At 38.8% G+C, this 24,866-nt stretch overlaps 1 protein-coding gene and 1 long non-coding RNA gene across 7 annotated transcripts in view; one reads left to right on the forward strand and one right to left on the reverse strand.

The window, feature by feature from the left end:
• Positions 1-24,866, forward strand: part of DOT1L (DOT1 like histone lysine methyltransferase) — a 105,845-nt gene that overhangs the window by 14,354 nt on the left and 66,625 nt on the right. For 4 of the 6 annotated variants that reach the window (XR_015695222.1, XM_087703006.1, XM_087703014.1 and 1 more), the window contains exons 2-7: positions 1,546-1,589; positions 7,271-7,345; positions 12,592-12,655; positions 16,127-16,355; positions 18,466-18,560; positions 21,888-21,950. Coding sequence is in view for 5 of the 6 variants with exons in the window: in XM_087703006.1 (XP_087559132.1) it covers positions 1,546-1,589; positions 7,271-7,345; positions 12,592-12,655; positions 16,127-16,355; positions 18,466-18,560; positions 21,888-21,950 (570 nt within the window). In the remaining variant the exon portion in view is untranslated. Of the gene's footprint in view, positions 1-1,545; positions 1,590-7,270; positions 7,346-12,591; positions 12,656-12,757; positions 14,089-16,126; positions 16,356-18,465; positions 18,561-21,887; positions 21,951-24,866 lie in introns of those variants that run through there. The other 2 variants (XM_087703020.1, XM_087703028.1) reach the window with 2 other exon arrangements.
• On the reverse strand, positions 10,198-11,522 carry LOC106555420 (uncharacterized). Its single transcript, XR_001313992.2, has 2 exons — positions 11,156-11,522; positions 10,198-10,415 (listed from the first exon to the last, which is right to left on the reverse strand). It is a non-coding gene; the product is annotated as an uncharacterized LOC106555420 (long non-coding RNA).

Raw genomic sequence — 24,866 nt, forward strand, 5'->3', positions numbered from 1 at the left:
TGAGATCCGTGAACTTCAGTATCCTTTAAAACTCTCTATCTTGATTGTAAGCAAGAAGGAAGATCCCTTTGTCTACCAGCACTCAATCCAGGGAAAATTGCTATCCTGTGGTCTCCTCATGAGGAGTAGCTGTTTGAAGTATATATGGGCTATCTCCTGTCCTCTGTTTATCTGAATAGGTTCCAAGGAGCCAATCTACCCACCAATTCCTTGGTCTTTGCTGCAGTCATTGGCTCCGCATCTTCAGTTCACCCTACTTTCCCCAGAAGTCATGAAGAATCTTGTTGATTTTTACTAAGGATCTAACTATTTTATATTTCTGATTTCCCCAATTAAACAGATGCCCCCAAAGGCCCCAAGAAGGATATAAATTGCTGTCTTTCCTTAGCATCTAGAAATCAGAGATTGGCTGCTTCTAAAAATGAATGTTCTATAGAGCAGGGGTCCCCAACCCTAGGCATGTGGACTGGCACTGGTCTGCAGCATGTCAGAAATGAGGCTGCACATATGAGCAAAGCCCCATCTGTGCATCCGTGGCATATAGACAGTGCGCAAAGCCATCCCTCTTCCCTCGGTTTGCGGAAAAACCTCTCTTCACGGAACCTGGCGCCCAAAAGGTTGGGAGCCACTGCAATAGAGATATCATGGCAAGCATTGGTTTCTACTCTTGCATATTACTATATGAAATACTTATTTTTGGACATGTTGCATACAAAACTTGAAGATAAACTATTCTATATATATATAGATTTTGTTGTATTTATCTTGTACAATGACTATAAAGGAGATAGATAGATAGATAGATAGATAGATAGATAGATAGATAGATAGATAGATAGATAGATAGATAGATAGATAGATAGATAGATAGATGATAGATAACCTTTATAGTCATTGTACAAAATAAATACAACGAAATTGGTTTTAGCCCACTGGTGCAATCCATAACAACAAATACAAATAACATAAATAGTATAAAGAATAAAATGCAAGTAATTAGGGGAAGAAGAAGAAAGAAAAAAAACAACTAGTCTTATATTTCTGCATGTGCTTGGAGTGATTGTGGCTGTGTTTAAGAGTCTGACAGCCCAAGGATTTCCTTTTTTCCCCCCAAAAAAATTTAGCTAGCTGGAATGAAATAAAATTGGCCTATGGATTTGAAGGGATCGACTTCCTTCCATTTTGGAAGTGGAACTAGCTCCTCTGTTCTGCTGATACCAAATGCAACTGGTAGTATTTTACATAGCTTTCATCATTCTGTGGTGCCCAGAGATAGGATTGCAGTAGGTTAATCTGGTGTTGAGTAGAAGACCCAAAAGGAATACTTTTCACACAAATATTGGGGAGAAATAAGAAGCATAGAATTTGTGTTGTGTTATTCTTGATAAAATGTTTTAATGAAGGAGGTTAAGTTTCCTTTCTCTGCATTTGCAAATGATGTTTATTAAAGCAAATGACTCTTATACTGACAGCCAACGTAGATGATGTCACTTCCTAGATGTCCTGAAGCCACCTCTTTCTGTGTTTTTTTTTCTGTTGTTTCAGGACAAACACCATGATGCTGCTCACGAAATCATTGAGACAATTCGGTAGGTGTTAAGGCAAATATGCACTACAAATTTTCTCTCCCTTACGTGTTCTTTCCAGGGCTGCATCTCAAAACAGCAAGTGAGTCTTCTGATAGGGAAGAGATGAAGAATGGAAGCTTGGTTCTTGTTAGGATTCTATACTTGGTGTGTAATCTCAAATTCCCATGATATGGTATGCTTTTCCAGACAGACTTAAAATAACCCATTTACTATTTGACCAAGTCACACAACCTCCTAATTCAAAACCAAATCCCATTCTGATGTCAGAATGGAACAACTTGCCGCAGGACAATTCAACAATTCAATTTAATTATTTAAAACAATTTTAAAAATATTTTAATTTTTCTGATTCACATTTCATTTTTTCCTTCCTTGGGCATCTTTTCTTTAATGATTCTATTCCACCATTTCTTTGATATTAGTGTAAAACATGTTCCACGGCAAGTTGGCCATGGTGAGTTGTCCCATGGCAAGTTGTCATATACCCTCTGATGTTCTTACGTTGCGTGCATCTAGTCACAGATTGACTTACCATAAGGGGGACTTTCCCGGTGGAAGTGGTTAATAGATTAGCAACCAATTCCCCCCTCCTCCTCCCACCCTCCCCATATTTTAATTGGGCACAGTATTTTAATCTTCACAGTATTATATTTATGTCTTTTAGCTTTTGTGTCAATTTTATTTTTTTAAGATTGTAAGCCGTTCAGAACTACCCTGTGGTATAGTGGGCAGCCAGTACATTTTACAAACAAACAAGCAGATAAATAAGGCAGCCTCTTAATTGCAGCCATAGAGTTTCCAACAATAGTCTTTCACATCACCTGCAGTCTGATTCTTATAACTGGATTTGTCAGGGATTGGACCAGGAATTCTCCAGTGCTTTCCAGTGCCAAGAATAACAGCATATCAGTGCACAGGCTCAAAGGTGTTCATGTACCTCAGTTACTGCGGCTACTAGTGAGGAAGATGATGCAATGTGTCACCTTGGTTTTTCCCTCAGTAATTATAGCTGTGCATCTACTTTGGGAATTGGATAGTAGGCAATGGACTAGATTCTCTGTAACCCAGCTTAGCATACATTGCTTGCAGTTTATCCTTTTATCCTAGGGCATAGGAAGGCATGGGATCTTTGTTCGTTTTTCCTGTTTGTGTAGGTCTGGATGCTGACAATATTTCTAACTAGTCTGCAGGTTACTGAACTGTGCTGTGTTCTGATTGAAAGCGTGCATTAAAATCAGGTTTAACCTGTCCTCCAAACAACAGATTTATTACTGTTATGTGTGAGACCTACAAAGCTTGAAATACGTTCACTGTAAAGATTATCACACTCTAGATGTATAGAGCTCCAAAGAATGGAGGCCTTGAACTCTGGTGCTAGAGAAGACTCTTGCGAGTCCCTTGGACTGCAAGGCAATCAAATCGGTCAGTCCTAGAGGAGATCAACCCTGACTGCTCTTTAGAAGGCCAAATCCTGAAGAGGAAACTCAAATACTTTGGCCACCTAATGAGAAGGGAGGACTCACTGGAGAAGAGCCTAATGTTGGGAAAGATGGAGGGCAAAAGAAGAAGGGGACGACAGAGAATGAGGTGGCTGGATGGAATCACCGAAGCAGTCACTATGAGCTTAAATGGACTACAGAGGATGGTAGAGGGCAGGAAGGGCTGGAGGAACATTGTCCATGGGGTCGCGATGGGTCGGACGTGACTGCAACAAACAACAAGATGTATAGGATCAGAGCAGATCCCTTTGTAACTTTTGCAGACAGTTGATTATTTTCTCAGAATTAGGTTTAGAAAAGTGAAATTTCTCTAAAAGGACATTCAGAAAATAGAGGAAAAAGAAATTTTTGAGAGCACATTGAAATAATTAGGTATGAACTTAATACATTTAAAACATATAAATGTAACTTAAAATTAATGCCTCATTGACATACTTATGAAATGTACAGAATAAGTTACAGTCTACATTTCTTTTAATGGTGCTTATAATTTGAGCAAAACACAATAGCAACCTTAAAACTATGGACATTCTATTTTTGTTCAGAAAAGAGAAAAAGTGTGCAATGAACTACTGCATCATTTTTAAAGACCTTAAGTTTTACTCTTGGAGAAATAGGGATAAATAAAAGTTGAAAAAAATTACTTGTTTTGTATTAAACAAATATATAGGTACAGTTTAAAGGGCTAAGAACATATTTGATGTATTTCTGTATTCACAAATGATCTTTGATGCTTATTTATATGAATTCCTGTATGCTAGACATTTTCAGTAAATATTAACATATCTGGTCTTTGGGGCGACAAATTCTCATCAGCATTAATGCACATATGTGTGCCTGCCTGTACATGCACAGCACACGTACCTATCCATACACAGTCCTTTGGCAGGCACATTACTATTGATAGCAGGACTTTCTCTACTAGCCAGTGAAAAGAAGACTGAGATTTTGTTTTAAAAATAGCAATAGCAGTAGACTTATATACCGCTTCATAGGCCTTTCAGGCCTCTCTAAGCGGTTTACAGAGAGTCAGCATATTGCCCCCAACAATCTGGGTCCTCATTTTACCCACCTCGGAAGGATGGAAGGCTGAGTCAACCCTGAGCCGGTGAGATTTGAACCGCTGACCTGCTGATCTAGCAGTAGCCTGCAGTGCTGCATTTAACCACTGCGCCACCTTGGCTCTTTGAAAAGAGGAAACCATGAAAGAAAGTAGTGTAGTATGTTGGTTTGAAAATTAATTGTGCCAGAAAAGATTCAGTCCTTCATGTATGGGAATTATTTCACCTTTAGTCCAATAGTTTGATTTTAGTAGTGCAGTCATTGTCCTAAATAGCTGCTCAAATAATCTTATCTGGATTCTACCAGAAACCTCCTCCTATCTATGCCCCTTGAAGTAACTCTATTGCATTAAGTAGCATTCTCTCAAAGACCTCATTGACTCTGTTATGAATAACAAATGGCTATCTTGTAGAAAAACCACTAAATCTAAGCCTTCAGATAACTCCTTTCTTTGGCTCAGTGGGATGTGGTTTTAAGTTTCTTGGGCAAAGCAGCATTGCCTCATTCCTATTGTGTTGATGTAACACAGAAGATAACAACCTTTTATGGAACCCTCAAGTGAAGAATAAGCTGCAAATTACCTTGCCCAATAACAGCCCCTCTGTCTGACATAATCTAGCTATTTAAAATATTATCAATTTTTGAGGTTCAGGCTTATCAAGATAGAAAGGACATGGACTTTCTACTAGGAAGAAAGCATAAACATAGGTACATCTAAGAGTTCCTTGCCTAAGTCTTCCATGAGCCAGTTTGGTTTAGTGGTTAAGGCTCCAAACTAGAAAGCAGGAGATCATGAGTTCTAGTCCAAACTTATCCATGAATGCCAGTTTTTTTGAGGAGGGGGGAGGGACTTTGAGAGCCAGTCCCTTTCTCTCAGCCCAAACCACCTCTCAGGTTTGTTGTTATGGGGAAAATAGGAGGAGGAAGGTGTATTAGGCATGTTCTCTGCCTTGAATTATTTGTGGGATTATAAATGTGGGATAAGGGACGTGGTGGCTCAGAGGCTAAGACGCTGAGCTTGTCAATCAGAAAGTTTGGCGGTTCGAATCCCTAGGGCCACATAACGGAATGAGCGCCCGTTACTGGTCCCAGCTTCTACTAGCAGTTTGAAAGCATGTAAAAATGCAAGTAGAAAAATAGAGACCACCTTTGGTGAGAAGGTAACAACGTTCTGTGCGCCTTTGGCGTTTCGTCATGCCGGCCACATGACCATGGAGATGTCTTAGGACAGCACTAGTTTGGCTTTGAAACAGAGATGAGCATCGTCCCCTAGAGTCGGGAATGACTAGCACATATGTGCGAGGGGAACCTTTACCTTTATTTTTACCTAAAAGTAGGATACAAATAGATAAAATAAATAATAACTATGTATGATATGGGTCAAAGAAGGGAGATATGATAGAAATATTAGTTTCCCTTTTTGGAAAATTCTCTATGTACTTCAAGAAATATCACAAATCATGGCTTAGCTAATAAACCAGGATTGGTAGCTTACTGTGCTCAAAGCCAGTCACCATGGTCTCTCCAGAAAAGGAATAGTAATTTGTGTGTTTGCCTCTTATCTCACTCTATCTTATTTGGATATCACTTCTTTCCAATGTGTTAGCCTGGTATCTCCAGGCTGAAAAAAGCCACCGCTTTCCAGACTCTGCATCAGTAGAATACAACTCATATTGATCTTTAATAAAGCTTCCATTGATGTTAGAGGGTCCACCTATATGAGCTGTTTATCTTGGTTTTTTTCTTTTAAGGACTAGCTGTTGGGGAGCAAGGATAAAGTGCTTATATGCAATTGCAGGCTTTTTTTTTTCCTGCGATAAGTTATTGCTTGCCAGGATAAACATCTGTCCTTGCTGATGGCGATAAGTGAACATTTTCTCCCTTTCAATTTAGAGTTCTCCCAGTGAATAACTATCATTTTAGTTTCTATTGCCCCAGTTTTTCAGCCTTTATAGTACAGGCAGTCCTCAACTTTACGACTACCATTGGCCCCAAAATTTGTGTTGTTAAGTTGATAGGTTAGTAACCCGGTTGTTAAATGAACCTGCCTTCCCCATTGGCTTTGCTTGTGAGAAGGTCACAAAAGGTGATCACATAACCTTGTGATACAGGAACGATCATAAGTATCGAACCAATTGCCAGGCATCTGAATTTTGATCACATGATCATGGGAATGCTGCAAAGGTCGTAACTCTGAAAAACAGCCATAAGTCACATTTTTCAGTGCTGTTGTAATTTTAGCAATATTTTCAAGCAAATGTAGCAAATATTGCTATTGCTATTGTTGTAATTTTGAATGGTCACTAAATGAACTGTTGCAAGTCAAGGACTACCTGTATTTAGCATTGCTGTTTTGTTGCAGCATTGCAAAAAAACATAAAATGTTGTAAGCATCAGAAGGGAGGAGCCATACATCAATAGTTAACATTTGCTCTGAATGACCAAGTCAGTCCAAGATGGTAATCCCTGGCATCTCCAATTCCAAGGCTTTCGGTGGTGATGAAAATGCCATTTAGTACTGTCAGATTAGACCATGTTGGTCTTAGTGGACTTACATTGTATTGCAACATTCTTCTTTGAAAGAAGTGAGAAAAACTGAGCACTTAATATTGCAGGTTGCTTACATTATTCTTCATGGATGTTGTTAAGGAGGGTTCCTGAAATAATAAGCATAAAATAGATTAGTAGAAGATCCCACCTCCACCTCATCTATGCACTGGTTCTTTTGATCTGTTTTTAACTTTTGATGACTGATGATGTAATGTTTCAGTAATTATTTTATTCTATTAATTATGGTGTTGTAAGCTGCCCAGAGTTGCTTGATAGAAAAATGGGCAGCAAACAAATTTCATTAAAAAAAACAACCCAATAAAAAAAAGTTTTAATTACCTTAAATTTATTTCTTGGAGACTTGAAAATAGCCATTATGCTGAATACCTGAGAAGAATATTTCTTTGCTCCAGTTGAATAAATGTTTTTTTTTTATCAGACCGCCAGGGAACTGCAAATGATGAATAGTAAATATATTTGGACTGGTAGTGATATTTTTAAAAAAAGCAGATAGGAATTTAGGAGAGTTGTTTGAAAGATTAATTGATCTTCTTTGTTTTTGTTTTTCAGGTGGGTCTGTGAAGAAATTCCAGACCTCAAGCTTGCTATGGAAAACTATGTTTTAATTGACTATGATACTAAAAGGTGAGAAAATGATAATCTATTTAATTCTTCAGTAGGGATAACTTATTATATAGCCGGACTAAATGCAGCAATTAAAATAGGCTTGTGAATTAGGCATTGCAGTTATAAAAGGCATCTGAATAATTGGTTCCTGGTATGGAATTAATGTCAGATGCTGTACAAATAATTTTTAAAAATATAAATAGTGCTTCTGAATATTTCTGTTATATTTTATATTTCTGTTATAGTCTGCTATACCTGTATTTAAGAGCTGAATACAGCAGCTGTTTACATAATACAGGTAATCCTTGGTTAACCGTGGCAATTGGGACCAGAATTGTTGTCACTAAGTGATAGAGTTGTAAAGTGTGATGTAACATGAAGTGCTGCTTAGCAACAGCAACTCTGGCAGTCCTGATTGCCATCATTAAGTAAGAGCTGCCTGCATCAGTAACCAAGGACCTCGCACGATCACAACTTCCAACTTCCTGCAGATTTCCCCATTGACTTTGCTTGTGGGAAGCTGGCAGGGAACATTGGAAATTGTGTTCATGTGATTGTGGGGGACACTTTTATGGCCAGAACTCTGAAGATTGATTGCAACTATCATTTGTTCAGGGACCTTTTTAAGTTTGAACAGTCACTGAACTAAACTGCATGTGGAGCAAGCAACAAGGAGCTTAAAAAATCCTTAGGAACAAGTATAAACATCAATTGTTGGCAAAGGTTTTCATCTTTATTCCATCCCACCAAATATGAATGATTGTTTGGACCCACGCAAAGGTCTTCTTTGGCTGCAGTTGTGCTTTGCAACCTCTTGCATAACAAGCCCTTCTTAGCTCCCATTGGCAGGATGTTTCAACTGCTGAGTTGCAGATTTTGGTATTGATGAATTATTGTTTCTGGATCCAAAAATATAATTTCTTTTGAGAATGTATTTTATTGCCTTTTTGTTTTTCTTTACATCGTCAGCATTTTTGAGCATATTTGCTAAAAGGTAAAAAAAAATACTTTAATAAATAATAACCACTGCATGAAATCTTCTCCCCTCCCCATTTTTTTCTTTTGCTGCAAAACACCAAGCAGTAAATGAGTAGTCTGACTGCCACTTTGTGTTTTATCTCTTAAGGCACTTAACCAAAATTGGCATTAATGAAGGCCTTTGAGGGAATCCTGGTTTCATTGTTAGAGGTTGTTCCTTTTCCACTTCAAAGTAAATTGGAAGCAGATGTTACCAAAATAAACCACGGCAGCTTTATTTTATTTATGTATATCCCTGTTGGGAGATACAATGCAGCTTAAAGATGACTTCGAACTCTTAAAAAATGTTATTCTGCTGTGAGTTAATCTGGAGCAGCAGTCCAAAGGGTTCCCAGCTGACCTGCCAAAATAGTGCTAGGGAGCTTTAGATGATCAATTATTCTGCCATTCCTGTCAAGGAATCCTAACTGCATCTTTTAGGCAATGCTACGGTTAATAAACTTTTAAGTTTCTTATATTTAGAATAATAAAACCATAGGATTGTAGAGTTGGAAGGGGGACTAAGGATCGTCATCCCTCTGCAGCGTTCAGGGAAACCGCTTCCATCATCATTGAGAGATGGTGGCACATCTTCTCTTTAAATGCTTATTGGAAGTATTGCATGACTAAGAAGATGTCTGGAAGTTGAGTCAAAAATAAGTCCAATTGCTATGATTCAACCTTCAGACAACTTTACCTGCATGATTTGACAATCTTCATCTGTTCTCAACTAAGAAGAGTTTTGTTCTATTTATGAAATCCAATAGCTAAAACTTATATGTTCACATCTTCTGCACATGGTTTCTGTGGCCATGGAAAATAATTCTTGGTCATCTTTCCCATAGTTTCTCTTTCTGTACCTGAACTTTGCTATTATGTGTGCCCAAAATCTTCTTTTCCTCAGATTGATCATTCCTACCTCTTCTCACATGCCCTCAAGTCTCTGTATCACCTTTGTTGCCAAATCTCTAACCCAGTGGTGAAATTCAAATTTTTTTACTACCGGTTCTGTGGGTGTGGCTTGGTGGGTGTGAAAGATACTGCAAAATCTCCATTCTCACTCCACTCCAGGGAAAGAATACTGCAAAATCTCCATTCCCACCCCACTCTGGCACTAGTCGGTTCTCCAAACTACTCAAAAATTCCACTACCAGTTCTCCAGAACCTGCTGAATTTCACCCCTGCTCTAACCCCAAATCATTGGAAATGTACAGTATTCCAGTTGTGGTTTCATTTGTGCCCAGTAGAGAGGAATAACAACTTCCTGTTTCTTTGGTACATTTCATCTTGTAATGCAGCCCATGAGTACATTGCCCTTGTAGCAGCTGCCTCTCACATGTTCATGCTGATACATGTTCATGGACAATGACCATACTCAAATCTTCAAACAACAAACTCCCCATCTTATATGTGCATGCGATATTTTTCTCTAAATGTAATTAAGTTTCTCCCAGTTGAATGATGTCTTGTTCTTCTCTGTCCAGATCTCTTTCTGCCATCCTAAACTTTGGCTGAACTTGCAGTCAAATTGTGTTAATTGTGATAGTTCATAGTGTCTTCCTTAATTGGGTGTCCTTCCTATTGAGTATAATGGCTATGGACAATTAAAATTGTGGCCTAATCTCTGGAAGATAACAGGTTTAGGAAAGTTACTTTAATCCCCTTTCTTTGTGTTTTTTAGTAGGTAAATAACTCCTTGGGCTTAATTCATTAGAAACTTTTCATTGTTTTTAAGTTAATTATTTGTGTAATTTTTTGAATATCTTGCCTTTATCTCCTAGAAAGCCTAAGTTGCTAACAGTTCTAAGGACAGGGATACATGCGATAACCACAAATGAAAAGCAAATAGCAGATAACATTATTAATCAGATTAACTTTTAAACAGCTGTGAAACAAATAGCTTTCAAAGAAACAATATGATACATAAAGAAACTGTTAAACAGACTTTATGGGACAGAAGGGTTCTGTCCTCTATTCCGATTAAAAGAGGAATAGATATAAAGGGAATATACAAAGAAGCATCTTCATCTGATTTCACTGGAGAGGCAGGATCCTGCAGCATTAGGAGAACCTGAAAATAAAATTTGAAATTGTAGTCACTTGTCAGTAAATACTTTTTTTTACCATGATACTTTCTGCACATATGCTGATTGTTGATTATTTGAACTTCACTTTTGAAAGCAAAAATTGGAGAAGTGTAGAGTTTGAGCATTGACTTTAATAAATTCTAGAATGGGGTAGAGGTAGTTTATTTTATTTTAGTTTGTATGTAGAAACGGAGTTGTTTGCATGCTATTCTTCCCTTGCGAAATGACAAAACAAATACTAAATCCTGCATGTCATTTTCAGCCTAACCAAGGACCTGTGTTAAATATTAACTGGCAGGACTCTATAAACCTTTTCAGCACACATGGGAGTGTAGTTTCAGACTACAGTCGATGTCACTCCATTTTAATTCATGAGCCTTTTTTCCCCCCAAGATAAGCAAAACATTTTAACTTTGACAAATTCTCTTCATGGATTAAATCTCCAGTACTTAATGCTTCAATATTATACCTAGAGGCTGTTACTATGCCTTTAGGAGATCAGTAAATGCTATCCCGTTTGTCAATAATTGCACAACACAAGGAATATTCTTGGCAAACAAGATTGCTGTTCATTACCAGTTTAACTGTTTGTGAATATTGTGAGTCAATTAATCTGGTAAATTTTTCATCTGGGATTCCCCGCGCCCCCTTTGTGCTTTCCCTCTGTACCTTACACTTTGAAAGGTACATGGCTGTTAATTAATGTGTAGGTAGGCACGCTTACCAGATATACTTTGTTCTTTTATTAAAATTCTGTGATCTTTTCTGGCTGTGCCTCAGAATATGGCCTCTCTTTTTGCATTTGAAGCTGTCTTCTCTGGTTCCTGATCTCTCACACTTCAAAGAGCACATCACACTGAAGGACAGATTTGCACAAGTAACTGCAAGTAGCAACTACAGAAGTAGTTAGCAGCTTCAGGGGCAAAGAGATTTTCCAGCTGCTCATGTGCCCGTTCCAAACATATGGATTCTAATGTTTATGGGAACTGTAGGCATATTTCTCTAGGGAAAAAAAGGTACTTCTGCATTCTCATTGCATGAGTTAGATACGCCATTGGGCTTTTTCCAAATAGAGGGAGTGTGCTACTGTGAATGCCACCGAGGTATCCTGGGATACCTTTTGAAAATACAAACACAACAAGAGATAAATTGGAAATTGACCACACGCCCCTTGGGATTAGGTAACAACATTGGTGGCTGTTCAGTTACAAAGGCAGGTTTATTGCTGACGTGCTCCAATATGCTCTCCTGTTGTTTTGGTGTAGCTGCACAGCTCTCTGCACTGAAGCTTGAAATCTGATTATGCAGTGGACATGTGACTGCCATGTCCCTCCCTTCTTTCCTCCCCCTCGATCCTCATGACCTGAGATGATTCTTTAATTCTTTCATCCTCAGTTAGGTTGCCTGGTTTAGGGGGAAAAAAAAACATTAGTCCAACCAGCTCATATGATGAATCTTGTATGCCTACAGCAGCATTTTCTAATCTGGTGCCCTCTGGGTGTTCCTGGGATTATAATTTGCAGACTATTCAGCTAGCGTAGGCATCGGAGGGCACCAGGTTGGAAAACGAGTATCATTTAGTCAGACAATCAATTGTCCCTAGGAGAACTTCAGCACCGAATTATTTTGAAATGCTGCTTCTGAAAAATCAGAATTATTAACCGCCAATAAGGGCGCACCCGGGTCCATACATTATAACGCCGACATGTTAAACAATGTAGAAGTTAGTGAATTGTGCTTTCTTAATTGTTTTAAATGTTTCAATAAAACATAGGTTTCAAATGAAAATTTTATTTTATTTGCAGCGCTCAAGTTCCTATCCTCTTATGTATGATTGAGTCTGTGTGAACTCAGAACTAATTCCTGAATGTATAGGACTATGTCACGAGAGTATTTTTACTACAAATTTTTTTCCAGACAAATATTCCAGTTGATTTACTTGTGGCTACTGGGACTAGATTAGATGTATTTACTGACATCTTGTACATACATACATACATATATTAGAAGATACTTCAGAAAAACTTTCTGGAGAGTTGTCCAAAAGTATAATTAATACAATTTCTATAGGATGTTTGTGTCTGGGCAGACAATTGTAAGAATATTGAGAGAATATGTATTGGCCTAATTTACTCTTGTCTTTGTGTCTCATTATTTTAGCTTTGAAAGCATGCAAAGACTTTGTGACAAATACAACCGAGCTATTGACAGCATTCATCAGTTGGTATGTGTTCCTCTCTGTTTTGTTTTTGCATTTTGTTTAGCCAGTTGGTTTCAAGGTCATCAAGCAGTACAGATCACTTTGCTGATTCTATAGGTATAAGATTACATAGATATAAGATTTTAAAAGTGGCTCACTAACCAGTAATTGTCTGATTTAGGACCAATCAATAGCTAGCTAGCAGCCAAATCAATCCCCCAATTTGGTATTTGAGGGGTGAATAAGGAGATTTCAGTCTTTACCTATCTGTCACCATAAGACTTAAGTAATCTTGCTGGACTCCTTCTCAATTCCAGCATACTATTTTCAGCATTGGTATTCTTGATTGTTTTGTTTTCAAAAACATATGAAAATAAACATCCATGCACACAGGTAGCCTTTGAATTAAAATGATTGGTTGCTATGTGACTGTTTAAAGTTTTGACAGACCCCTCAAAAAGCTATAGTTTTGATTTTCACCTTCTCCAATCACATAATAGATTGGAGTGATTTATGACCGTGATTATGCTTTTTTCTCTCTGGAAACCAGCATTCCCAGTTTCTGGGAAGAAAAGCCCTATAATGAACAATGTGTTTGCTTAATGACCACTGAATTTGTTTAATGACTGCCACAAAAAACAAAAAGGCATAAAATTGGATTCAGTCACTTTACAACTCACAATTTATAATAATAATTGCCAGGCTCAATTATAGCAATAGCATTTAGACTTATATACCACTTCACAGTACTTTACAGCCCTCTCTAACTGGTTTACAGAATCAGCATATTGGCCCTCCAAAAAGTTTTGGGGCCTCATTTTACCTACCTTGGAAGGATGGAAGACTGAGTCAACTTTGAGTCGGTGAGAATCGAACTCTTGGAGTGAGCAGTGAGTTAGCCCTGCAGTACTGCATTCTAACCACTGGGCCACCACAGCTCTTAGATGAGCCATAGTGAATAATGACATAGGAGAGCAAAGCAATATTCCATATTTTAATATTGGAATATCTTAACTTTTAATTTCAGCATATGTATACCACTTTTGCATAAATTACAATAAAATGATATAGACTATAATAACATCAAATATTGATATTAATTAATAAAAATATTCATTGTAGTAAGTAAAACAAGTGAATAAATAGACAAATCCAACATTTATTTATAAATTTATATTTATATTACCTTTTGTGTAGAGGACCTTGGGGCGTAATACTTGGTTAATCTCTTTTCTCCCACCCTTTCCCCATTTTGCCTTAAAGAACATTGCAAAACAACTTACATTGAGAACCAGAATGACTGGTGACCTGCCAAAGTGGTGTGAGGATTTGAACTTGGGTCTCCCCAGGAGCAAAATGATAATCCAGAAGACTTTTGCCTTATAGATTTGCCTACAGTTTGATAAAGTTAGAACAAAAGCTGGGCCTGTCAAACTGATTTTAAACACCAGACAAACGTGAGACATAGTAGCCATTAACATAAGTGTCTACTGCATAATGTCTGCTGCATTAGAGGAGGAAAGATTGATCCGTGACAATTAGCCATGATGATTGTAGGGAAGGGTTATTTTAGAGAAAGCCTGTCTTTGAACATCAATAGCTAGGGGCACAAACGACCGAAAGCCTGTGGCTATCAGGCTTTGTTTATATCATTTTCAAAAGAAACTTTTTTGGCCAACATAGAATATTCCTCAGCTCAGGAATGCTGAGCAATGGGGGTGGGGGAGAGCTGCAAACCATAGCTTGTTTATTGTTTAGAAAGCACAGACCATGATTATATATGATGTCCGTTACTACCAACAGTACACTTCGTAAGAATTTTGGTAGCATACATGCTTAATTAGCAATAGCAATAGCAATAGCAGTTAGACTTATATATCGCTTCATAGGGCTTTCAGCCCTCTCTAAGCGGTTTACAGAGTCAGCATATTGCCCCCACAGTCTGGGTCCTCATTTTACCCACCTCGGAAGGATGGAAGGCTGAGTCAACCCTGAGCCGGTAAGATTTGAACCGCCGAACTGCAGCTAGCAGTCAGCTGAAGTGGCTGCAGTACTGCACTCTAACCACTGTGCCACCTCGGCTCTAATTAAAACGGGTTAGATGTAAGTTGACTATACTGGGATGTAATGTTTACATGGTAAGTCTTCCCTGTTTCCCTGAAAATAAGACCTCCCCAGATAATAAGCCCAATCGGGCTTTTGAGCGCATTCAATAAAATAGGCCCTCCTCCGAAAATAAGTCCTCCCCAAAAATATTTAAATGCATGTCAGTCCCTGCCATTTCCTAATGTTGCTTGCTACACAAACAACATCAGATGAGGAGGTGAGGCTGGGGGGGGGGGTAAAGGGAGCGGGGAACATGCCCCATGCACCCCACACCATACCTAACGGCCGCTCCCACAGCCCTAGCCATTGTGCTCCTTCTGTCATGCTACTGGCTGCCGCAAAAAGAGCGGCAAGCCCAGCAACATGCAATGCAGCAGCAGCCATGAGGCGACCTGGTTCACCTGGTCCTTCCCCTCAGAAATAATAAGACCTCCCCAAAAATAAGGTGATGAGATTACTGGATGAGATTATTTGTGTATAATGTGATTGTATGGCACTTTCTTTTAGCCAAAAACACCAGCCTGAAGATGGCGAGTGGGACCTCACCGAAACGTTGCCAAGAGAATCTCAATCTTACACAGGAAAAGACCCGAATACAACAAGACCAGCATTCCTACACCCGTGAAAATCTACGAAAACACACACACACACACACACACACACACACACACACACACACACACACACATTGTCTTGACAACGTTTCAGCGAGGTCTCACTCTCCATCTTTAGGCCGGGTTTTGGGCTTAAAGTGTGATCGGAGCTGCTGTCTTTCTATAAATCTTGGTGGGTGGGTGTGGAATGCTGGCTTTGTTTCAGTAAGTGGAATGATTGGTTGTGTGGTTGTATCATGATTGGCTGATTGGTGCTGGCTGTGTGTCTGTTGTTGTTTCGTGTTGTAACAGCCTGGATGATGGGTGGGGATCACAACCAATCATTCCACTTACTGAAACAAAGCCAGCACTCCACACACCCCCACCAAGATTTATAGAAAGACAGCAGCTCCGATCACACTTTAAGCCCAAAATCCAGCCTGAAGATGGCGAGCGAGACCTCGCTGAAACGTTGCCAAGACAATCTCAATCTTACATGGGAAAAGACCCGAATACAACAAGACCAGCATAGATATAGATATATAGATATGAAAATAAGACCCTGTTCTTATTTTTGGGGAAACATGGTAGCAACATGGCAGCTATTTGTCGCAGAGTGAAGGATTTACTTAGTCACTTTAACTTTTCCAGCCTATTTCTTCTTACTCGAATAATGTTCTTGGTGCTGTTGATGTTATGAACAAGCGTTGAGGGGAGTTTTGTGCTTTAAAAGGTGTTTTTTCTATAAGAAATAAATTGTGATCGAGATAATTGAGTTTCTTGTTTCATTCTTCAGTGGAAAGGAACCACCCAGCCCATGAAACTGAATACCCGCCCTTCCAATGGGCTTCTGCGCCATATCTTACAGCAAGTATATAACCACTCAGTGACGGACCCAGAAAAACTCAACAACTATGAACCCTTTTCCCCAGAAGTGTATGGAGAGACTTCTTTTGACTTAGTGGCCCAGATGATAGATGAAATAAAAATGACTGAAGATGACCTCTTTGTAGACTTAGGCAGTGGTGAGTGCTCACTATCCAGTTCTCTCTCCTGACTCGACTCAAAATAGTTCAAGCAGAATTGTTACATGTTTTCTGAATAACTAATCTGTAGCTGGAAATTCCTGTTTTGTTTTACTGGCAAATGAGGTTCTTTGGCATTGACTTTTTTCATGTCTTGGTGAACTGCAGCCCTGGCTTCTAATAGGCAGTACCAAGTTGGAAATATAATTTACTGTAACGCAAAGCTTGGTGCCTGGAATTGGAAACCATAGTGGTTTTTCCCATTTTGACATGATGGAAATAGATCATAATTGTGGCAGTTGACATCATCAGTGTCCAACTAGGCCGCTGAGAACCACAAAATGAGGGCAGTAACTAGAGAGTGTGGGGGTGGGGGTGGAAATAAAAATAATAACATGTGACATCAAGCTCTGGCCAGCCAGCGGTTGTGATATTATGTCTCCAGCATGTGTAGTTTTAGCCCTGTGAATTTATTTTTGCCTTAACAACTAGTACTTCTCTTTAAATCGCTAGGTGGCTCCAATACTATGTTCCCCTTGTGGGCTCCTCTGCTTCCAGGAAGTGCTTGGATGATTTGTTTGCTTTGAAAAGACCTAAGTTTAATATTTCTTGCAATTGCAAATTTTAAAATAGTGTTGCCGGTTTTGACTCAACCTAGAGCCCTAAAATTCACTTAAATAGAATCTAGTAGTTGGAGAAGCAGGAACTTTAGTTAATGCAGCTAATAACATTTATATCACCCTGTCACTGTCAATTCACCCAGGGAAAACAGTCAGTGGGTGGCTGTTGTGGGTATTTAGGGTGGGGCTGAACCTTCCTTTGTTGAAGAGCAGTTCCTTGTGCCATACGGCAAACCCACAGTGAAACTGAGAGGAATGTTGCAACCAATATGGGGGGGGGGGGGAAATCTACTATGCAATCTGAAATTGTTGGGTTCATCTAGAGTAGGTTTTTGACTGAATTATTCCTTCTCTTGCAGCTAGGTAATTAGTTAAGGAACAGAGGAGAATTAAAGTTTCCAGAGTCTGTCTTTAGTCTTTGAGCTCCCTGTTGATTCTGCTGTACAGATTCTTAGTTTTCCAGCTATTATGTCATGATAGCATGACATCTTAATATATTTTTGACTAATGTATTTCCCTACTGTTTCTGGGCAGGCAGTAGAATTAGCAACAATGTCATGCCTTGCTGTTTATTATTATTGTTGTTATTATCATTGTAGTTTATTTATTTATTTGTACCCTGCCTTTAATATTTTTACATATAACTCAAGGAGGTAAACATATCCAATACATCTTCCTCCTCCTATTTTCCACACAACAACAACTCTGTGAGTTTGGCAGAGGGAGGGGGGAAGTGGGGGGAGAGAGGGAGGGAGAGAGAGAGAGTGTGTGTAACCAGTTCAAAGTCACTCAGTTTCCTGCTATTTTGTCAATGCAAAAAGATCTACAAGTGCTTTCTTCTCTTTCTCTCTCCCCTCCCCCCTCAGTTGGTGATTGTTTTGGAAGTTTTTTTTTAAAAAAAAGGGAAAGCAAAGTTGTATTTGGAACATTTTCCTGAGCTGATAATATAGGGTTGTAAGCTAAATAAACCATGGCTTGGAGGAAAAGGCAACATCTGCTGAACCATAATTCTGACATAACAGTGGCATTAAGTGCACATAAATCTGTCCATGCATTTCTGAAAACAGACTTGGCTTTAAGTATCTGGACTACTGCAGTGCCGTTTTGAAAATAGCTCTGGAAACTTCAGTGGACTGAGAAATCTGACAGCCAGACATCTGTCTAACATATACAGCCTGAAATGTTTCACTCTGGTCTTATATGCCAGTTCAGCTGGTAACCTCCTTTGCTTCGAGCTCAGATCAAAGTGTTGATATTGGCATTAAAACCTATGTCTATATGTTAAATCTCCATTTCTAACTTTTCTAGTGTTAAGAAAAATCCTGGACTTCATGAACCAAAAGGCACTCTACTTTTTGAAGTACAAAATAGCATGTTTAAAAGTTCACTCATATACTTGAAGTTCATATGTAAAATTTACTCCAAATTTAGCTTCTCATGTGACATTGTGGCAGTCCTCCTAACTGTAATACTCTGTTGCCTTCTTTTAGGTGTGGGTCAAGTTGTGCTCCAGGTCGCTGCAGCAACAAACTGCAAGCATCACTATGGTGTGGAGAAAGCTGATATTCCGGCCAAATACGCTGAGGTAACATAGGGTCTTGGGTTAAAATTGTAATATACACTATATTGCCAAAGTATTCGCTCACCCATCCAAATAATCAGAATCAGGTGTTCCAATCACTTCCATGGCCACAGGTGTATAAAATCAAGTACCTAGGCATGCAGACTGTTTTTACAAACATTGTGTGAAAGAATGGGTCGCTCTCAGGAGCTCAGTGAACTCCAGCGTGGAACTGTGATAGGATGCCACCTGTGCAACAAATCCAGTCGTGAAATTCCCTCGCTCCTAAATATTCCCCAGTCAACTGTCAGCTGTATTATAAGAACGTGGAAGTGTTTGGGAACGACAGCAACTCAGCCACGAAGTGGTAGGCCACGTAAACTCGTCCAACATCAGTGTGTGACCTCACAAATGCACTTCTGGAAGAATGGTCAAAAATTCCCATAAACGCACTCCTGAACCTTGTGGACAGCCTTCCCAGAAGAGTTGAAGCTGTTATAGCTGCAAAGGGTGGACCGACATCATATTGAACCCTATGGATTAGGAATGGGAGGTCACTTACAGTAAGTTCATATGCGAGTAAAGGTAGGTGAGCGAATACTTTTGGCAATATAGTGTATGTTAGAAATCTGGCCAGAGTGATTATATATGCCATCCATTTTTAAAAACACCATCTTCAACATCCAGTGCTTAGATCAGTGTTTCTTAGTCTCAGCAACTGTAAGCTGTGCGGATTTCAATTCCCAGAATATCTAAGTCAGCATGCTGGTTGGGGAATTCTGGGCGTTGAAGTCCACTGAGGTTGAAAAACACTGGTTTAGATGCTCAGTTTTATAGTCTATGGTGACGGTTAATAAACAGTGTTCCCAAGAGGAAAGAGAAAGGAAAAAACTATATATGGATCCTAGAATTATTCAGAATCTTTCTGGCTTCTAAAACTGCGTCCTACTCTCATGCATGTCGCGGTGTTGAAAGAAATGTCCTTCCCACAGGGGCTAAGAACTTTTCAAAATGGCAGCTCAGGTAAAGGCCCAATACTTTATTATTTATTAGCGAACTGCATCTTACAGTGGCCTGTTAGCAACAATTCCAACATAGAACTGCCCTTGCAGAAGGTGAAATCTTGCTTGTGAAGGAGCTGCCCAATTTACCTCATTGTTGGCTGATTTTTATTTTTATTTTTCCCTCATAGTGCTTATTGTCTGAATTAAGCTGTACCAGTTGTTTTAGATTTCATAGCACACTATATTAAAAGGATTCTTTTCTAAGCCAAATACAGTACCATAGAAGGTTTGGATATAACATGTAGTTAAAAGGAGGTGGCATGTGGGCACCAGAAGGCATTGGCAGGCTGGGCTTCAGTAGAATCGTGACTGGAAGAAGGGATATTGCTTCTCAGAACAATTTCTTAGGAGGTGGGTGGGTAGAATATACAATTCAGGGATAATTTTTATTACAGGGGAGGCTGTAATTGCTACCAAATTTGGCTCTGTAGCATCAAGGCCTTTGAACAGTATAGAAATCAGTGCATAGTTTTATTTGCCCTTTTCCCATAATACTCTTTTTTTTTTCCTGAGGGGGTCTCTGAGCTTGCTTGTTTTCTTACAGACCTTTCATTAACCAAACTAGGTAACATCATCAGTGCTAGTAAGGAGTGCAGTTTTCTGTCACTTTATATTTTAGTGGATTGACCTGTTGGGTTTGGTGGGGGTTGTAGACTACAGATTCTTGCTGTTGGCTTCTTTGACAGATTTCTTGATTGGGGTATTGTTTGCTTGATTGTTGGTATGGAGGAGTTAATTGATGTTAATCAGGATTCTTATTGCTGATGGAGAGGTGCTTGAGTCTTTTTGTTCCTTTTTGGGCTGAGTGATAGTCCCTTTTGCATAATCTATAGATGTTGTTAATGTCCATGTGTCTATTGATGGCTGATTTGTCAGAGTGTCAGGCTTCTAGAAATTCTCTGGCGTTTTCTTTGGACTTGGCTTGGTCTGAGATGGTCACATTTTCCCAATTGAAACTGTGATTAAATCTGTCTACAAGTTGTGAAATTTTAAAAAATTCATCACGTCTTCGGACTCCTTGGTGTTTGTGGAGGCCTTTGTCAGTTTTCTGCCTGTTTTCCCTACATTGTTGCAGTCCTTGCATTGTATATTGTAGATTACTCCTGTTTTTCCCCTGGGGTTGTTGGATCTTTGGGCCTGCTTAGGATGTTTTGAAGGGCTTTAGTTGGTTTGTGTGCTATGCTGATTCGATATGGTTTTAAAGAAGTCTTGCTATTGGTTTCTGAGATATTCTTGATGTATGCCAGCGTAATTCTTTTTAGGTTTTGTGTTGGTTGGGCTGTATTAGGTTGGATGGTCAGGGACTTTTGGATAAAGTTGCGTGGATATCCATTATTCTTTTTTTCTTCCTTTTAACTCCTAGATGCCAGGTATTTTAAGTTCTTGAAAGCTTGTGTTCTGCCATTGATTTTAGTTCCCATATAAGACTAGGACACGTTTCTCTAACACATGGCCATCTAAGCTCCTTGGCCAATAGCTCTCACAGGGATGTTTTTCTGAAATTTTGTCAAATGGAGGAATCTGGGTTGAAATCTGCACAGGTAGTTCTCAACTTACGACCACAGTTGGGACCAGAATTGGGACTAAACTGCTAAATAAAGCAGTTTTTCAGGGAGTTAGACTTGATTTTACAACTTTTTTTATTTGCTATGAATGTTAAGTAAATCATTGCAGTTCTTAAGTGCATTACATGGTCATTAAGTGAATCTGGCTCCCCCCATTAACCTTGCTTGTCAGGCACTGACTGGGAAGGTTGCAGATGGTGATCACGTGACTCTGGGACGCTGAAGCCATTGTAAATAAATGCTGATTGCAAAGCGACTGAATTTTAATCACAGGACTGGAGGATGCAGCAATGGTTGCAAGCATGAGGGCTGGTCATAAGTCGTTTTTTTCAGTAGCAACATAACTTCAGATAGTTGCTAAACAAATAGTTGTAAGTCAAGGACTACCACAAGTTTCCTTGTGCCAAGTACTGTAGGTTGCTATTCTGTGAAAGGGACTACAAGTGTTGAATTTCTCAAGTGGTAAACCCAAAAGCTGTTCAATGTGTCTTGCTGCTAATTTCACCATGCTTCTATAAAGTTAAGATTAAATTCAGCTACCTTCCACATCTTAAAATGTTATGCTAATGGAAGTGCAAATTTGTGTATGGTAGAAGTCTCTCATTAGACACTCTCATAGTAGCCATTTTCTTCTATTTGTAGAAACACACTCTCTGGATTTCCTTTTTATTTTATAATAATAATCTATTTTTCTTTCTTTTTCTTTCTTCTACTTTTTTTAGACGATGGACAAAGAATTCAGAAAGTGGATGAAATGGTATGGGAAAAAACATGCAGATTACACAGTGAGTGAAACTAAACCACGAAGTTCCTTTTAAAACCAAGCAAACCTTTCTGATAACCCTAATGTGAATAATTACTTTTTATTTTAGTGTAGGAGTTTCTGAGAATTACCTTTGAAACCAGTTAGTGGTTGAAATTAAAGTTGGTCTGAAAAGTCAAAAGAACTCTTTTCCTTTTGGTAATGAAGAAAACTTTAATAAACCAGAATATGAATGAATCATTTGCAAGTTCAGACAACTTGTGTGCTCTTTCATTAAAGTAAAGTTACATTTATTTTTTGTCTGGACTGATACAAGTTTCGACTTGAGGCTTATGTCTTGTCCATAAAAGCCCAAATGCAGTTTTTAATCTGAAAAAATGTCTTCACCACAGACCAGGAAATGATGTACGAATATGGCCATTGAGCCAAGAGCTTAGAGGATATAGTATCATTCTGACATTTGTAAATTTTGCCTTTGAATATGTAATAAAAGAGAGGTACTTTCTTTACACTTTAGACCAGTGTTTCTCAAATTTTAAAACTTTAAGGTGTGTGGACTTCAACTCCCAGATTCTAGAACTCTGGAAGTCTACACATCTTGAAACTACCAAGATTGAGAAACACTGTTTTAGACAGGTGATTTAGAGTTTAGCATTGATATACTATCTGGGAATTTCTTCCTGTGCTTTGAGTTAAGACTCAAAACTCATTGTAATTTATGTAAGCTGATTACACGGAAGTTATCACCACACTTGGCAAACTACACAGGGTGTATTGATATGAAACCACTTAGATTTGAATGGTTGTTTCTAGAATTTTTGTCTGAAAGATTTCATTCCTCCCTCCCCTGAATGTTTTTCCTGTGCCACTTTTCCCTCTCAATTTTCCTAATAAGTTATGTTCCAAGTTATTAATAAGGAGCCTAGAAATAGAGATGGACTTAAAAAGATGGCACAACTTGTAAGAAAATGATCCACTGGTAGTTTATAATGTTTCCTTAAAATGCTTGGATTAGGGAGATGATCTGGTTTAATGTCTCTTTGTACAATCGTTAGCCAGGAATTTTAAAGTATTCAGCAAGCCATTGCTTATACATCACACTAATTCAAAAAAATGACACATTAATGCTTAAGGCAGCTGTCTCCAAGGCTGGGGGGATTTTTTTTTGCTTAGCTATGTTGAATATGAACAGGCCATTATGTCTACTCCTACTTTCTTGATGAGGCTATCAAGAAAAAAGTCAAGTGAGATTATGTGCCATCAAGTCTCTTAGAAATCACATAAACACAGAAAAATAAATCAAGTGAATTATTAAATCCTTTTATCCGGGGTAAGAAGAGAATTGCCCAAAATTAGAATTCAGATTAAATTGGTGGGCTAGAAAAGCAGAAACCAACATCCTTCGCTGATAGAAGGTAAATGAGACATGCTATGAAGAATACGTATTCATTTGTGTAATTTATTCAGCTTATGTATCTTCCCATTTAGCTTACAATGTAGAGCAGCCTACACAATTTCCCAAAAGCAAATGCTTGTTTGTCTCTGTGTGTTTGTCAATTCATCCATCTCAATATAATAGAATGTTTTGAACCAGAAGTAATTCAAACAATGAAAATCCTGTTCCCCAGGGATTTTATTTTCCCATCCCCTTCCTTCCTTCCTTCCTTCCTTCCTTCCTTCCTTCCTTCCTTCCTTCCTTCCTTCCGCGTTCCAAATAACATCCAAAATTAAATCAGTCCAAGCAGGCCAAAGATCCAGAAAGGAATATGACTGCAGGCCTGACAGCTTCCTTCCTTCCTTCCCCACCTCCCTCCCCAAGTGACACTGGGCAATGAACAAACTTTTTAAAATAAAAACAAATAAAATCCCCATCTCCATCCCGTTTCTTTTTGTTTCTCACTTATTTCCCCCCTGTTAATAGTAACAACATAGCCTTCTCCCCACTCATCTATCCTGTGCAAGGACTGTTTTAACAGATCTACTCTTTTGACACACACACAAAAAAAGCCAGCAGAATATTTATTTGTTTCTGGATGAATATATTTACCGCCTATTTTTTGGCGGGAACTTCAGCCCGCTCAGATATTTGAAAAACCCTCCAGTCCCTCCTGTGGTTTTGAAACAGAGCCATGTTTAGCAGTGTTCCTTTTTATTTTTTATTAAAAAAAATAACTGCATGTGCTTTTCCAGGCAGAACAATTCTTTGGGAACCAAATGTATTAAACAGTGGCTGTTGGAATGAAACCATTTGTGTGTGTGGTATTATATACACAGGCAGCCAGCCAGGTTCTGGTTCTTCCTACTGTGACGGTTTGCTGTGGGTAGATTTCTTTTCTCGGATTTCTTTTTGAGCTCTAAACTCCAGAAAAGCAGGTTTTTTTGGAAAGGGGCTGGTTTCTTAATGTGATTGGCCTCTACTCTAGTCACATGTCATTTTAGTGCTCCTACTTGGGAACCCGGCTGCCTCTTTGGCTGGATTCTAGCCTTTAGTTGCCATAAATGTAATTCCCCTAGTCTTTGGTAGATAGGCCTGGCATTGGCATATGCATAGAAACCTGAATCAAAAACTTTTGCTACATTTAGAATAGTCCTGCTGAATTGGAAAATGCTGGCCGAAACAGGGAATGTTTAACCAAACAGTATTGCCGAAGGAAACACATGTTAGTCAATGGCTGTAAAAAAAGTCAGGAGTCTGGTAGACTCTTTTAATGAAGTTTGTTCAAGTAATTCTCATTTAATGACCAGTCACTTAGCAGCTGTTTGAAGTTACAAGGGACTTCTGTATGTTACTTATGACCCATTTTCGGCACACATGGTTACATGATCACATTTAAGGCACTTGGCAACTGACTTGCATTTATAGCGAATTTGCTGCATCCTATAGTCAGATGACCATTATTTTTGGCTTTTTTTTGTTTTTGTTTTGCCAAATTCCAAA

The sequence above is a fragment of the Thamnophis sirtalis genome, unplaced genomic scaffold (assembly GCF_051295495.1).
Source record: "Thamnophis sirtalis isolate CommonGarterSnake01/CBP01778 unplaced genomic scaffold, rThaSir2_p1.2 scaffold_1, whole genome shotgun sequence".
In the NCBI taxonomy this organism is placed as follows: Eukaryota; Metazoa; Chordata; class Lepidosauria; order Squamata; family Natricidae; genus Thamnophis; species Thamnophis sirtalis.